Source organism: Dermacentor silvarum, chromosome 2, assembly GCF_013339745.2.
Source record: "Dermacentor silvarum isolate Dsil-2018 chromosome 2, BIME_Dsil_1.4, whole genome shotgun sequence".
Taxonomy (NCBI): domain Eukaryota; kingdom Metazoa; phylum Arthropoda; class Arachnida; order Ixodida; family Ixodidae; genus Dermacentor; species Dermacentor silvarum.
Genome location: NC_051155.1, coordinates 161,822,843 through 161,838,225, shown reverse-complemented (window position 1 = coordinate 161,838,225; position 15,383 = coordinate 161,822,843). Strand labels below are relative to the sequence as shown.

Here is a 15,383-nt window from a genome sequence, read left to right as displayed (position 1 = left end):
GTAGTCGTAGTGGTAGTAGGTAGTAGTAGTAGTAGTAGTAGTAGTAGTAGTAGTAGTAGTAGTAGTAGTAGTAGTAGTAGTAGTAGTAGTAGTAGTAGTTGTAGTAGCAGTAAGAGATTATTGCAAAAGAAGGGAAGCTTGCGCTATACACTAGTATTATCTCGCTGCAACCACACTTGAACAAAACTGAAAGTGTAAACGAGGACTCCCCTCCTTCATGCAAATCTTTTTGAGTACCTTCGAGATTAGAAACATCTACTACGCTACTGTATAAACGCACACACAAGCAACTATTTCTGTCTATGCTAAGGACTGCACACTATAATGCAAATTAGACATTTCAACCACAACATTTCTTCTTGGTAATAACGTCCGAGCGGAGCCCGTTCACTGGACCGTGGATTAGTATTTAATATAGTTCACTTTCTTGTATATTTTTATTTCTTTTACTGCCTGTTTTCCTTCTCTGTCATCCTATACAGCTCTTATCTATGACTTATATCTGTAATTAATATTGTCGTATCTTAATTTTGTAACGTTTTCTTTGCCATTATTCAGACAGCATTTTACGTGAACACTCGAACAATTATTTTATGCTTTGAGTTGGCGTGTAAAACGCATGATATTTTCGCTGTACTTTGGTGGGCACAATGTCCTTGTTTTTTTTTTAAACCTTTGATTACTCCTTCCCCTCGATTGGACCTGATCGGACCTTCCCCTCTGTTTAACATCCCTGCCTTTCCCATTTCTAATGTCTCTCTCTTTCAATTACTCCTTACATCTTTCTTGGCCCTTTGTCCTCCGCGCCTATGTGCAGCAGTCTACCTTGTCACATTGCAAATCCGACATCATCTATAGACCATTTTATGGAAGCGTTTAGGTGCCGCCATATTGGGCTGATAACGCTTCGGTTTTCTGCCTTTAACAACGAAGTTTATGGTACTACAGTCGATTCTCAAGCATGAAAACAGTTGTGTAAATGCGTTCAGCGTTTCATGACAATGTTACGTGACTTAACTTCTCATAAAACTAAGAAATTGTTTGTTTAGTAACCCTAGATGGCGGCGCCCATGAATCGAATATAATATAGTCTATACCACCGCAGTCATTAAATGGCTGTCGTTTTCGAGCCCATGGTCGCCAATGAGCACTAATTTACCCTGAACTTATTCTGCAAGCAAAAAGCAATTCCTGCTCACCCTGACGCGAACACTTGCAATACGCCCCCAACAGGCTATGACAGTGGGTGAGCTTAATTCAATTTCAAGCTTGCAGCACTACGCGTATAAGAAGCAGAAGCGGTGGAGACCAATCAAGAAAGCGCTCTTTTGCAAGTCATGTTTTGACAGAGAACCGGAATAGATACTTACTCTGAGAAAAAAATTCCCCTGCATCTGCTGATGCATCCGGTGGACGTGTAATGCAAAACAGCCGAATAATGCTGAGTATTGAGAACGCGTTAAGGGTATATGGACAGTGAAGAAAAAAAAAAAAAAAAAACTAAGCCGTATACTACGGCATTCTCCCGTGTGGTCCGGTAAGGTCAATTAAAATAACGTAAAAGAAACACAAGAAAATTTACTCCCGAAAGAGTGACAAGATAAAATTTTCATCAGATGCCCAAAGCGTTCAAATACACGTGTGTGAAGACACAACACTTCTTTATGCGATGAAGCATTATCATTTCCTGATGTGAAGCTACGTCGTACGGAGGGGGACAGGCTCTAGCGTAAACACCGAGTCTTACGTGCTAGGGCACCGACATCATCACCTGTAAGTGGCTATCCCGGCTACGCTGAGTTTAACCACATATAACCTATCGCACCATTTCCGATCTACGCGCGCTCAATCGCCAGCGCAGTTCCGTCGACGACCGCGCGCAGCGTCGTCCGAGACGAGAGGCGTCGGAAACCCTGCAATGCTTCCCGCGCGCTGTTTGAACGGATCACGTGACGAGCGACGCCGCCACGCTCGGGTCGAACGCTCGCGCCGGGTTGGCGTCGGCGGCGGCGGACGGCGCGGGTGGGGGTGGACCGCCGCCGCGGGGGTGTGGGGAAGCGCCTCTCCGGGTCCCGGAGAAGAGGCTCCGCGCGGCCTCGCTCTCCTCTTCGCCGGCGCAAAACTCCCGTCCCGTGGCAGCGCGCTCCTCTGTTCGCCGCCAGCCCGTCCCAGTGTCAGGTGGTCGCGCGCCGCCGCCCGCTGAACGCCGCCGAAAAGATCTCTCCCGCTCTGCGCGCGCGCGCGCCTGCCCTCCTTCGGCTGGAGAGATCCTCCCTCCACCCCTGCTATCGCAGAGCGCTGTCCCGTTCGTCGCACCGGCCCGGACCGACCAACGTCCAGAGGGACCAGTTCGTATAAGCGAGCGCGGCGGCTGTGGTTTGAGCCTGCAGCGAGTGGTTCTAGTTCGTCGTCATCGGGTGAAGTGCGCGGCGTGCGAGCGGGTGCTTTTTCGGTTGTGAGACCCCGAGATTGACCTCCAGGTCGGCATCTGTCCACTAGAGAGAGGTACTACGCTGCGATGTAGTGTGGTGTTCCGGGAAAGTGCGAGGTAAAGCCCGGTGGACCGCCGCTTTCTCGTTGCGAGAGAGCGCGCCCCGAAGAACGTGCTGATGCTTCGGAAGACGTCCCGGATGGGTCGGCACCGCCACCGGACACCGGCGCTATGGGCAGCGATCGCGGTGAGTGAGCGAGACAACTTGCGATGCATCTTGTAACTCCTCGTTCGCGCGTCCCATTATAGTCACTACAGCAAGGAGTGGTGGCCAAACGAATGTGAAAAAAAAAAATTATGCTCATGTACTAGTCATTCTTGGTGACTAGAAGGCTACTGAGGGCGAAAGGTCACCGCGTGGGACGTTCCAGACAGAAAGCGGCAACATAGTTAAAACCTTTCTTTTCTTTTCTTCTCCGGCATCGTCATCGATTAGTCTCGCGGCGACGGGACAGTTGGTGCGGTCTTCCGCACCAGACGCGGCGAGCAGGGAAAAAAGGAGATGCACCCCCGATACATATACACGGATGGTGACCGCATCTTTCATCCCGCCACATCTTCCCTAGGTTTCTTTCTCTCTCTTTTTTTTTTTTTTTGAGAACTCTCTTTTCTCCCTCCTTCCTATGGGCCGTCCCGCCGCCCACCGAGCGAAACGAGGAGCCCACAGGCGAGCAACGAATGCAAACAGCACTCGTGGTCTCCTCGGCGGAGCGCGTAAATGCTTTCCCCGGCATCGATTGATCGCGTCGTGGGACCCCTGCGCCGCCCAGGCGTTCGTGCTGCTTGTCCTGGCTGCTGCTTCTGTTTCTTCCGACTCACAACTGGCTGCTGAAACCCACTATACTGCTGCTACTTTGCTTCTTTCACTCCTGTCTCTCTCTCTCTCTCTCTCTCTCCGCTTTTCGTCGTCTTCCCATCTATCTATTCTCCTTTCCTTCCAAGTCCGTGCAACGCGAGGCGACATCGTCGTCGTCTTCGCTGCATCAGAAGCGGAGTGGCGGAGTGCAGTTGAGCGAGCGGTGTTCCGGGCCGGACTCGTGAAAAGGTCCCGCGCCGGGATTTCCATGACGGGGCCCTTGGCATCTTTATGGATGCTACTGCCGCGGCTGCTGCTGCTGCTGCTGTTTCTGGGGCTTCTCCTTCTCCCCGTTGTCGCTTGGCCGCGGCGCCGGCGTTGGAGCCTCATCCGCCGCTGCCTCAGCTACCGCTCGCTGCTGCTTCGATAGTGCTGCTGTTATGCGGCAGACAACACCGGGAGTGCGCGTCGAGATGCGGCATTGTTGTTCTTACGCCGCTGTTTTCTCGCACGGAAGATGAAAAAAAAAAAAAAGCGAAGAGGAGGAGGGGAGGATGCAAACACTTCGGGCAATCTTCTCTCCTAACTTTTTTCTTTTTTTTTTTGTTACTTGAGGTCACTACTATGCTTCCTCCAACTCTCAGACACTCGCGGCATTTTCTACTTTCTGCGAACATCCCCGTGTTGAATTTTTTTCCCCCTTTCATTTATTGCTCGCTTATTTCTTAAAGTGTCCCCGCGCCGCGAGTGTAGAGAAAGTTTCGAGACGTCGACGTTGAGAATCTCTCAATCTTATGTTTGATGTAGCGGCAGGACAGTGCGACAAGGGGGGGGGGGGGGGGGGGGGAGAAGAAGAAACGAACGGGAGTGAATAGAGTGATATACCGACGCGACAGTGTAATAGAGGAAGTTGTTATACGACGATGGCTGTGAGACTCGGTTCTATGTAGGCAGCGAAGCAAACACATAAATTGTTCGAAGTGTGGAAAAGTTGTCGCTCTTCTCCTTCTTTATGAACACTTTAGGTTGCCCCTTATTCAGACTCGCTCGACGTACATTGCAACCCCGCTATTAATAACAACAACATGAGTGAAGAAGTTGTACGATCAAGAATATGGCGCCTATTTTAAATGCACAATGACGCTGCAGGAACATGGAGAAGGAAACGTCATACGTCGCGGAACCGCGAAAGTCTATAGTACATCTTACCAAAACGGAACGCGAGCACCGAGCTGGCACACACTGCATATTCCTTTGGCAAACTGAAGGTCAATGCACTTCACCTCCGTAGGGAAAGAGCGGTGAACTTCGGTGAATGATTTTTTTCCTTATTTCTTCTTTTTATTTCGAGACCAAATTTTGACTGAAATGGGGACCACGCTACGTATCCAGAGGCACGTGGCGCAACCGCCATTTCGCGGCCTATGACATAAGCTGACGCAAGAAGACCTGTCATTTCAAGCTTGTAATTGCGTTGATCGGCACTCTGAAGAAGCGCTGGGTACTGGCTGCCCAAAACTATAGGAGTTGGATTAGAACATCACACACTCCACCGCCTATTGTTGACAACCGTGTTCTGTGTTCACGTTTTCCGCTTACACGCCGCTCACATAACGTCCTCTGTAGCGCCTCGCCTGATTGGCCGTTTTAGACGCTATGCCCCTCGTGAAAACCAGCCCGCCTCACACGCTTATGACTATGGATCGGATGCTTAGGCCCTAAAATGTTGTTTTAGGCGTCTATAAAACACGCTAGCACAACGCGAAAGACGAAGCACGTAACTGACACACTAATACAACGCGCAAGACAAAGCACGTAACTGAATCGTCACCGAGTCAAATCAGCGCGTACAGCGCGTCGTAATTGCAGCCTCCGCGATCAACTTCAGAAACATTTTCAGAGTTAATTGCGGAGGCCACGCTCCGCTGTGCTGAGTACGGTGAACGCCACCTAGGTGGCGTTGGTAGTGCTTCTTGATGCCAGCGTCCCTTCGAATGCTGGCATCGAGGCGTCGTAGTGCTGAGACCACCGAAGCGTTCACTGTCGGTGCGCGTTAGTGTCATAATGCAGTACTTCTCTTTTCTGCTCGTAGGCGGCGGCACCGCCCAGAGCAAGAGCGCGGGTACACGGAGGAGTGTTAGATATATAAGGCGCGTCTGTGTAGCTCTCTGCAAATGCGTTTGTGGCGCAATGGGTTAAACGCTCGGCGATCTATCGTCGCGGACCGAGAGGTCGTGGGTTCGATTTCCAAATTTTGCATGTTTGTGGAACTTTTTCTTCTGGTTTCTTTCTTTGTATTATGTTCTATGACGTATTTCCGTGACGGAAATACGTCAGTGAAATCTTGGTGGACCCCGGCATAAAACACTTTCGCGTTAAAATATATATGGCTACTAAAGTGCCCACACACACACATATATATAATATATATATATATATATATATGGGGCAGAAACTTGGAGGTGAACAAAGACGCTAGAGAACAAGAAAGGACCGCACAAAGAGCGATGGAACGAAAAAATGTTAGGCCTAACGTTAAGAGACCGGAAGAGAGCGGTGTGGATCAGAGAACGAACGCGGATAGCCGATATTCTAGTTGGCATTAAGCGGAAAAAATGAAGCTGGGCAGGCCATGTAATGCGTAGGATGGATCACCGGTGGATCATTAGAGTTACATAACGGATACCAAGATAAGGGAAGCGCAGTCGAGGACGGCAGAAAACTATAGGCGGGGCGATGAAGTTAGGAAATTTGCAGGCAAAAGTTGGAATCGGCTAGTGCAAGACAGGGGTAATTGGAGATCACAAGGAGAGGCCTTCGTCCTGCAGTGGACATAAATATAGGCTCATGATGATGATGATATATATATGGATACTCGAAGTATATATATATGGCTATGTTTTATGTACGGAGAAAATCGCGGACAGACATCTTGTCGAAATTTGTCGTTGCACCAATCACTGACAAGGTTCTATTGGGACCTTCGCCTGATCCTCGTCATCAGCGCCTGATAGTCTGAAGGGTCTCAACAAATTTTTGCATGAGAGCGGACTGGACAAGAGACTTTGAAGAGTTTTGGACCGTGAAAGGTTTTCACCACCCTCTTCATCCGCGTAATCAACGTCTTCTCTATTCTTTCTTGCTACACCCATTCCCCTTCCCCCAACGCCGAGTAGCCGGTTAGAACATTGATGCAGGCCGGCCTCTCAGCTTTTCTCTCATAATGTGTATATATATATATATATATATATATATATATATATAGGCCTCCCCATGTAGTATGCTTAATTAATAAGAAAAATTATGATTTTTATAAGAAACACAGCCCACCAAACCCCTATTTTGTGAAATTAATTTTCTTTAGATTTACTTGCAATATATTTTGATTAGACAGACGAGAAACGTTGTGACAGTGGTGAAAAAGAAGCACCGTCTGAACAATTCCAGCTCTTGTGCTGCTGCGCTTTTTATTTTACGGAATATTGGTTTCTATATACAGCAAAGGAACGCTCAACATCCACCGAAGTTAAGATACTTCGGAACGGTCGATGATTCAGTGCCTTTTGGAATTGCAGAACGTTGGCCCGCCAGAACCCATGACAGTTCTTGCAGTACCGAAAACCAGAAATTTTCGTTTGAGGCAGATTAAAGTTTCGATACAGTTGAAAGTCGATTTAACGAAGTGATGACCACCCTCGAATTATTTCGTTAAATCGCGAAGTTGATAAAGTCGAGAAAGAGATTTTTCGCGCCTTTGAAATCTAAAATTGTAACGTAGTGACACCCAAAAGCTACCGCGGCATGGTATTTGCCGCTAACCCACGCCTGCGCGTGTGAAAAGACCGCGAGGGCGGCCCGAATTGCTTGTGCGATGTGCGATACACGCCAGGTAGACGGTCACGTGAAGCTGTGACAGGCTGCCGACATGCAAAGACGCTGGCGCAAGGACCATGACTATAGGGCGCCTAGACGTTTTAACGCGAAAGCGTTAGAGCGCACGCTCAAAGAAAAGCCCGTCTGTGTCAAAATTATAAAGAAGTCACCGCTTTTCTTACTCATTTATTTCAGGAAAGACTTCGTTAAATCGGGTTTTGTGGCCATTAGTTACGTTAATTCGGGTTGATGACAACTTTGAACCCTGTGGCTACCTGCCGGAGAATGGAAATTTGTTCGTGAGATCGGGAACTTCGTAAAATTGGGTTTCGTTAGATCGAGTTTCAACTGTAACTCTCTAAGCCACAGGTCCATTTGAGGTGGTGACGAACCTTTCCTGAACGTCCGAAATAAGCTCTACGTTCCGCTTGTGAGTTTTTCGATGACGTTGGCTAAAAAAAACGTGAAGTGAGCGCACAAGTACGCTAAGTCGCCTTGAAGCATATCGTCCCGTATAGAGCAGTTTGAGCCCTTCTCACAGCGATGCTCTCGTCTTCCGCAAAGCTGCTAATTAACAGCTAGCCTTTACCGGCAAAGTGTTTGTGGTAATAATCGACTGCCTTCAGCTAAGTTCCTCAGCTGGTTATAACGTTATACACGAAAATGAGGTTAGGGAAGAACAGAGAAAGGCATTTTTAGGCTCCGAAGATTCAGTATATAGGCACCAACATAGAAATATGCATTTAGAGGTACACGATAAAGGTGCCGCTGAAATGCTTCTAGACCCATCATAGTTCGTGCTTATATACAGTACGTTAAATAGGCACGATAAGGACGTAAGAAAGAAAGTGGGCATTTTGCCTAAAGTTCTGGTCTCTGCTCATGACCGTGCGCGTAAAGCCAGTGTACACGAAGCTGCGCTTCCCTCACCTAATCTCTGACGCGTCGACCAGCTTCGGTATATAGCAGGTTGCGCGCTTTCGCGCAATACCGGGAACGCGAAGCTGCATGCAGAAACGCCATCGCTGCCGTGACGCAGCGCTTGTAATGCGATGAAAGGAAAACCCATGCGTTTACGGCGGCCACGGCATAGTATATACGGCCAAGCGGTACAACGCATCATCGCGACGGCTCGAATCGCAAGCAGCGACGCTGCTTGACTTACACGACAGAGACAATGGTGTACCCGGTTCATGTCGGCATTCCTTCTCTGTCTCTGTGGCAAAAGGTGCAGCAACGTCCCCTGTACGGAAATCTCGATGCTCGGGCATTTATGTGTAGCATCCGGCTCCACGGGCATGTCCCTATACTGCGACCGATAATCGAACCTGCGTCCTGTGCAAAAGATCTACTCGAGGCCCATATATACGTATACTACGGTCGTATGATGTTTACAGAGAACGTTTACGCATCACGATAGCGATCTGCAGTCGCCGCTTCTGCCCCGGCTTTTGAGTGCAATTGGCTGTTTGATGGATGGTGGTCACCTTGCCGAAAGCAACGCAGGGGGAGCACACAGAAAGCTGGGACAGTTGGAATGTACGCTTGTACATTGGGTGTCAGTGCGGGAAACGACGGCAGAGCGAGGAGAATGACACAGCGGTCCTGCTTCACTCTTTTCGTGTTGCCGCCGTGCTGATTTCAAGTACATAACGCATGAGCTATAAGGGACCCGACGTGTATACAGTGGAGGGTTCCGGATTAACCTTGAGACCCCCTGGGGTTCTTTCACGTGCACCCACAGCACTGCGCATCAGCGTTTTTGTTTCTTTAATAGCACCCCCACCGGAATGCGGAGATCACCTCGAGAGGGGTCGAACCTGCGACCTAGATGGAACCTGCTAAGCAGCCGAACGCTGTGGCCACAGATCCACCGCGGAAGTTCAGGAAATAAGGCCACGCCCAATGCAGTAATACATCAAGTCATTCCGAGCGAGCGCGAAGATGGCAAGCTGGATGACCCGAAAACGGTGTCGGTATGTTTATAAACATGTATTTAGATAGTCTAGCGTTAATCGAAGAAAGCCTAGTGCATGTTGTTTCCAGTACAGTGGAGTAGTTGACAGTAAATTTTTCGCTATAGAGATTTAATTGGATAATTGTAATGGATTATCCAACTCGAGAAGTACTGTCCTAATTATGAATGTGTGAATGAGAAAATTGTAGAGCAGCATGAAAAACTCCCAAAACAACTCTCTGTTGCTCAATACGGCGCAACACACACACACACACACACACACACACACACACACACACACACACACACACACACACACACACACACACACACACACCACGCACACACAAACACCAAACACACACACGCACACACACACACACACACACACACACAACACACACACACACACACACACACGCACCCACAGCACACACAACACACACACACCACACGCACACACACGCACACACCACGCACACACACACACACACCACAACACACACACACACAACACACACACGCACACACCACACACACACCAACACACACAACCACAGCACACACACACACAGCACACACACAACACACACCCACACACACACACACACACACACACACACACACACACACACACACACACGCACACGCACACGCACACACACACACACACGTGCATTTATTTGCCTTTCTGAACGCTGGTATGGGGAGATGAACTGCAATGTCACTGGAAACAGGAACATGCGACCACAGCGGAAGAGTGCATATTACTATATTTCAATAATGGTGGAGATTACGGGGACTAGGCTACACAGACAGACAGACAAATAACTTTAATGGAGGTCCTGAGAAGCTCTGTTGCCCCCTCTCAGGGAGGCGACGAAGCCGCGGGCCGCACCCACGTCGGGACGGGGAGACCAAGCTCCAGCGCCGCATCGTGGGCTCTCTGGACAGCCCAAAATTGGCGTGAATGGTCGGAGCTCCGAAGAGCAGAGCTCCACTCCTCTGCAGTGCATCGATGCGGGCCCCTCTGTAACGAGGGGCATCCCCAGAGCATGTGTTCCAAAGTACTACATTGTCCGCAGCTAGGGCAGTCTGGACTAAAGCAGTCTGGATTGATGTAGTGAAATAAATTCAGGTTGGGATATGATCCCGTCTGAAGCATGCGTAGTGTGACAGCTTGAGGTCTGGTTAGTGTCCCGTGTGGGGGAGGGTATAGTCTTCTACCAAGGTAGTAGTGTTTGGTAACCTCGTTGAAGGTGGAGAGAGTGTCACGGAACTCGACGAGCCCAGAATCGACGGAGCCTCGACTTGCAGTGGCGTCAGCGCGGAGGGTTAGTTCGCGCGCTTGGACGTGTGCGATGTCATTGAGGTTGCGGAGGTACACAGGTGTGAATGAGAAAAATGAGGTGTGAATGCACCTGTGCCTTGCTACACAGGTGCAGATCTATTTTCAGCAACGGATGACCGTTCAAGACAGCACAACCACATTTACATTTGTGTATTTGTAGGCGAAGGAGAAAATACACGTCACTGAATGAACACGGTAGTCCGGGAACTAAAGAGCAGAGACAATCGGGACTGGCCCAGCTTAAACCAATCAACCGAGCCATTTTCGACTGTTGTTCGATCCTTGATCACCTTCTTATCTTTTATTCGAATGGCACGCCGAAAGCGAGTTCTGAAGGACTGAAGATTAGTTTCAGAGAAGGCACGCGGTCGATACACACTCGACGACACACGGCAAAGCGTTGCAATGATCGCAACGGCAAGAACAACAAATATTTTCTATTAAGACATCAGCAAGGTGCGGAATGACTTCCTGTCGGTTATATTTCTTTTGTTTTCTTTTTAAATCACTGCCCAAGAAAAATACCAATTTGACATCAACTAGCACGAAGCGGGGTTCAATTGTTTTACTGGATAGCTTACTACATTAGGTGGATGGTCTCGGCATCGCACATAAAAGCACTTCATACATATATGTCTTGACGGACATATATTTATGTAGTATGATATATATATATATATATATATATATATATATATATATATATATATATATATATAGTTTCGAGATATTAATTTTCAAAGTGTCCGACGAAATGCATGGGCCTTCCAGTAACTTTGTGCTTCAACGAATAAAACAGCGTTTTCCTCAAAAAGTTAACTCGAACGCCCATGCATTTCGTCGGACACTTTGACAATTAATATCTCGAAACTGGTTCACTCCTGAGAATTCGTTCCAAGTGGATACATCTTGCGAACTCAGCGGCTATATTTCGTAGATTGTAGAATTAATAATTCGTAAAAATTGTAATTAATTAAAAACTTAATTAGCATACTTATATTAATGATTCAATTAGGTGTTTCGATTTCTCGTGAAAGTAATGATCGCCTCATCCAGTAGTTTAGGTCAAGGATTATACTTTCGCTATCTGCCACAGGCAATTTAAAAAAAAAAATGGTGCAGCTAAAATGAAACACGCTGTATATATGAAGCATCTCCTCCCTTACCTGGGCAGCTACGGCTTCTGCACCACTGGATGACGCGGAATTCACCACCGCCATCATCGGCCCGCTACACCGTCAGGACTCGCTCAACTTCCGCATTTCGCAATTTTGCGCGGCGTTTGCAAGCGCGCGCAATGCAAGGCTCGGAGAATGGTGACGTCTTGTCACGTATTTCGAAGGCTACATAGGCTACTGTGCGAAGAATTAGAAGTTCGCCGCGCTGCTTTTACCAGAGCAGTTCCTCGAGCAAGGACGGCTCTTGTTTGTCGCCATCACATCTGCATCTGTCGCTAGTGCAATTCTGTCACGAAGTACGTCTGAGGAACTTCACACAGTTTTGTTGGTCCAACGAACTGAAGTGGCCAACATGAGTAGTTCGCCGAATAAAAATATGATTAAAAAAATAAGAAGCGAAATCATATTCGACTGCAGTGACTCGAGACCTAAAGACACAGACACACGCGGGGACAGATATGAAGAACAAGGGACGCCGAAGGCGAAACGAGCATTGCAGACAACATCGAGACGCAGGCCTTCTTTTTGTGCGGAACAGCGGGTATCTCGCCTTTCCTGGCATCAGAAGGAAAAAAATAAATAAATCAGTGCAAAGAAAAGAGAAACAAAATTAAAGAAATAAAAGAACACAGAAGGCAGCCGACAGAGAAGGAGCGGTGGGGCGGGAATAAGCGCAGCATGTCGGCGGTGGCGTTAAACGGCATCGAAGTGTCCCTCCCAGTTTTGCCCTTTTCTGCGTCCTGTTTCCTTTTCTCTATACCTGCGTTTGTTTCCATCCTCTCGGGGCTATGGACGCGCTTTTACAAACATTTCCCGTCGGAACAATTTGAAGGAGGACAGAGAATAACAACAAAGAAAAGAAGCCTATAGGGAAAAAAAAATAAAAGAACACAAGGCGGGGAAACAAGTGAAAGAGGCCCGGACTTGACAGAAGGTGTGAAGAATGGTAACCGCCGCCGGAACAAGCTTTCTGGTCGTCGTTCGGCTTTTCGAAAATGGTGTTTCGTCCGCTGCTCTCCGGCCGGAGCAGCTCGGAGCTCGAGAGGCCACGCACAGGGTTGCTGGAGGGGAGGAAGCGTGTTGTACACCCTGCGTGTAGTCGGCGTGGTATGTGGAAGTAAGTAAGTGGTTGTTGGTATAGCACAAAGAACGCGGTGCAAAGCGAGCTAGAGGCAAGAACGAGCCAGTCACCGAACTGCAGGAAGCCCCGGACGGTGAAGACCCAGGAAGGGGAGATAGGGGGGGGGGAGATAGGGGGGGGGGAAGCGAAAGTACGGAACAGCGGTTGGCTGTAAGAGGGTGTGGGGGGTTACGTTCAGTGGACAGACATAAAAGGAGGCGGCTTTCTCAGAAAGCATCCTCTCGCGAAGCCCTTCTTCGTTGTACTCCCTCGAGGCTGGCTTGGTCCGTTGGCTCCGCGGACATGCACGAAGTACGATTAGTGCGCGCCGTAGCGCACGCTATGGCTCTGCGGGGAGAGATACATTCGGGGCCCGAGAGGCGCTGAGACCGGCTCGCAGGTGTCCCATGTCCAAAGGTTCTTTCTGCTTTTGTTCTGACCCGTCCTGACCTGAGGAGTCATGTTTACATGACCGACTGAGAGTTAATAACGCCGCGGACAAGCGACCCATAACACTGGAAGACGCACGCGTCCATGCGAGACTATGGAGCGCTGCATAATAGAACTATCACAGCAGAACGCTCTTAATTGTTAATTCACAGGCAAGATAGATTCGGCTGTGCTCAAAGCCCGCAGTTACAACGGTTAAAAGGTGCATGATCTCTCAAAGCAGTCCGGTGCAAGAGCAGACGCTCAACTACTTGTCAGAGAGAAGTTACAATTATGATGCCTACAGGAAGCAAGAATTTTCCGGGATCTTTTTTGTATACCATGTTTATTACCCGCAACGTCGACTGACCAATGCTGGTGATAACGTAGGCAAGGCGGTGCTTGAAGCAAGTTGCGGAAGAAATGTTTAGAATTGAACCCCAATGCATCCGGATGAACCATTCTGTTTCATAGCAGCATCTACTGATGTTCGCGCTGTAGCCTCGCGTGACGACAGAAGTTATTCGAGCCAATGGAAGTGCGCGAAAAATAATTGAGTTGGTTATGACGATTGCTCCAGACGCACCCATCTTTGAAAGTGCGCCCACTGTATACACTGTCGCAACCGTCGGATTGTGTTTAAGCAAGGCGCTGCCTCCACGAATTTGCACATTGGAGTTGGCGAAGTGCAGTTTCTGTTGCACCAGCACCGTATACCGTATAATTTTGATAATGAGCATATAATGGTAGCGAAAGGGGCTTGTCTATGGCAAACGCTTCTTGCGAACGAAATGCTCTTCGAATGCGCCTCGCCCCCAACCCGCAACGTCCTTGATTCGCCTTCTTTCTGTTCCGCCAGGCGCGAAAGCGTGTGCGGTAAATTTCAGCGTGCCGTGGTGATTTATCTAACACATGCAAATTAGGTTGATTAGGAGGGCCCGAAATGCGTCGTAATTAAGAGAAAAAGAGTCACTCCGCGATCGGTCCTCAGCGAATGAGAAATTCTCCACAAGTTACGAAGTCGAAGGGGTAAAAGCGACCCGTGCTCCGCCATGCCGAAAGTTTAATGAGGCACTCGAACGCCGCGACAGGCCGCAGAGTGTACACGGCCATTTCTCCCCCCCTCTGATGGGCGTCGTTTAAACCCGCCGGACTGAGGCGAAACGAACGAATCTGGACGAGTCAACAGCAGCCGAGTTGTAAAATACAGACGCCGCGTCGCGGGCGGAAGAACACGACGGATTTATGCTCCTTCTTCCACCGGTGCATGCACGCTCGACGGTGCGTTCCATGAAACGGTTGGTATATAACGATATATATTCAGCCACCACGCTGCTTCCTGCGTCCTTTTATGGCTATCTACGGGGGAGCACCATTCTGACTCGATGAGGTTTACCTCTTTGCCGATGGTGTCGTTTTGTGAAGTGAGCTAACAATGGCGCCAGTTGAAATGAACACTTTCTTTAGAGGTCTGTAATGAACAGGAGAGAGACTGTGTGTGTGTGTGTGTGTGTGCGTGTGCGTGTGCGTGTGTGTGTGTGTGTGTGTGTGTGTGTGTGTTGTGTGTGTGTGTGTGTGTGTGTGTGTGTGTGTGTTGTGTGTGTGTGCGTGCGTGCGTGCGTGCGTGCGTGCGTGCGTGTTACGCTTTAACAATACTGTAATCTGTTACTTCGACTCCATGTGATGATTCCTCTTTTCTTCACTTAAAGTGGAATGTTCCAAATCTTGCGGAAAGTGCACTTATTATAACCAGTTCACCACGATAAGTATGCTAGCGACGCATTGAAGCAGTTCTTTTGTCTTCTTTCACTTCGTATCATGTTACGAGTATGTTCTCTTTCACTATTGAGCAATTTATTGCTCTGGAAAGGCCGTATTTAACATTTCTAGCATCCATAAAGTCAATAAAGCAAGCAATGCCAGTCAGTCAGTCAGTCAGTCAGTCAGTTAGCCGGTCGGTCAGTCGGTCGGTCGGTCGGTCGGTCCAATGAATGAATGAATGAATGAATGAATGAATGAATGAATGCATACCTCAAAATATAAAATCTGCAATGTGTGTAAGAAGCAATAATCTTTTAGATTATCAAAATTTTAAAATCCCCAAAACAAGAAATATCAGGACAGCTTTGTGGCACGCTCTGCAGGATGTTGGCTGCTGCCTAAACACGTTTTATTCAGCCGCACAAAG

At 48.5% G+C, this 15,383-nt stretch overlaps 1 protein-coding gene across 1 annotated transcript in view; it reads left to right on the top strand.

Annotated features, from left to right (window-relative positions):
- Window positions 1–2,045: 2,045 nt before the first annotated feature.
- Window positions 2,046–15,383, top strand: part of LOC119441981 (ADAMTS-like protein 1) — a 243,596-nt gene continuing 230,258 nt past the window's right edge. The window contains exon 1 of the mRNA XM_037706665.2: window positions 2,046–2,678. Coding sequence (XP_037562593.1) covers window positions 2,610–2,678 — 69 coding nt within the window. The 5' untranslated portion in view covers window positions 2,046–2,609. The remainder of the gene's footprint in view (window positions 2,679–15,383) is intronic.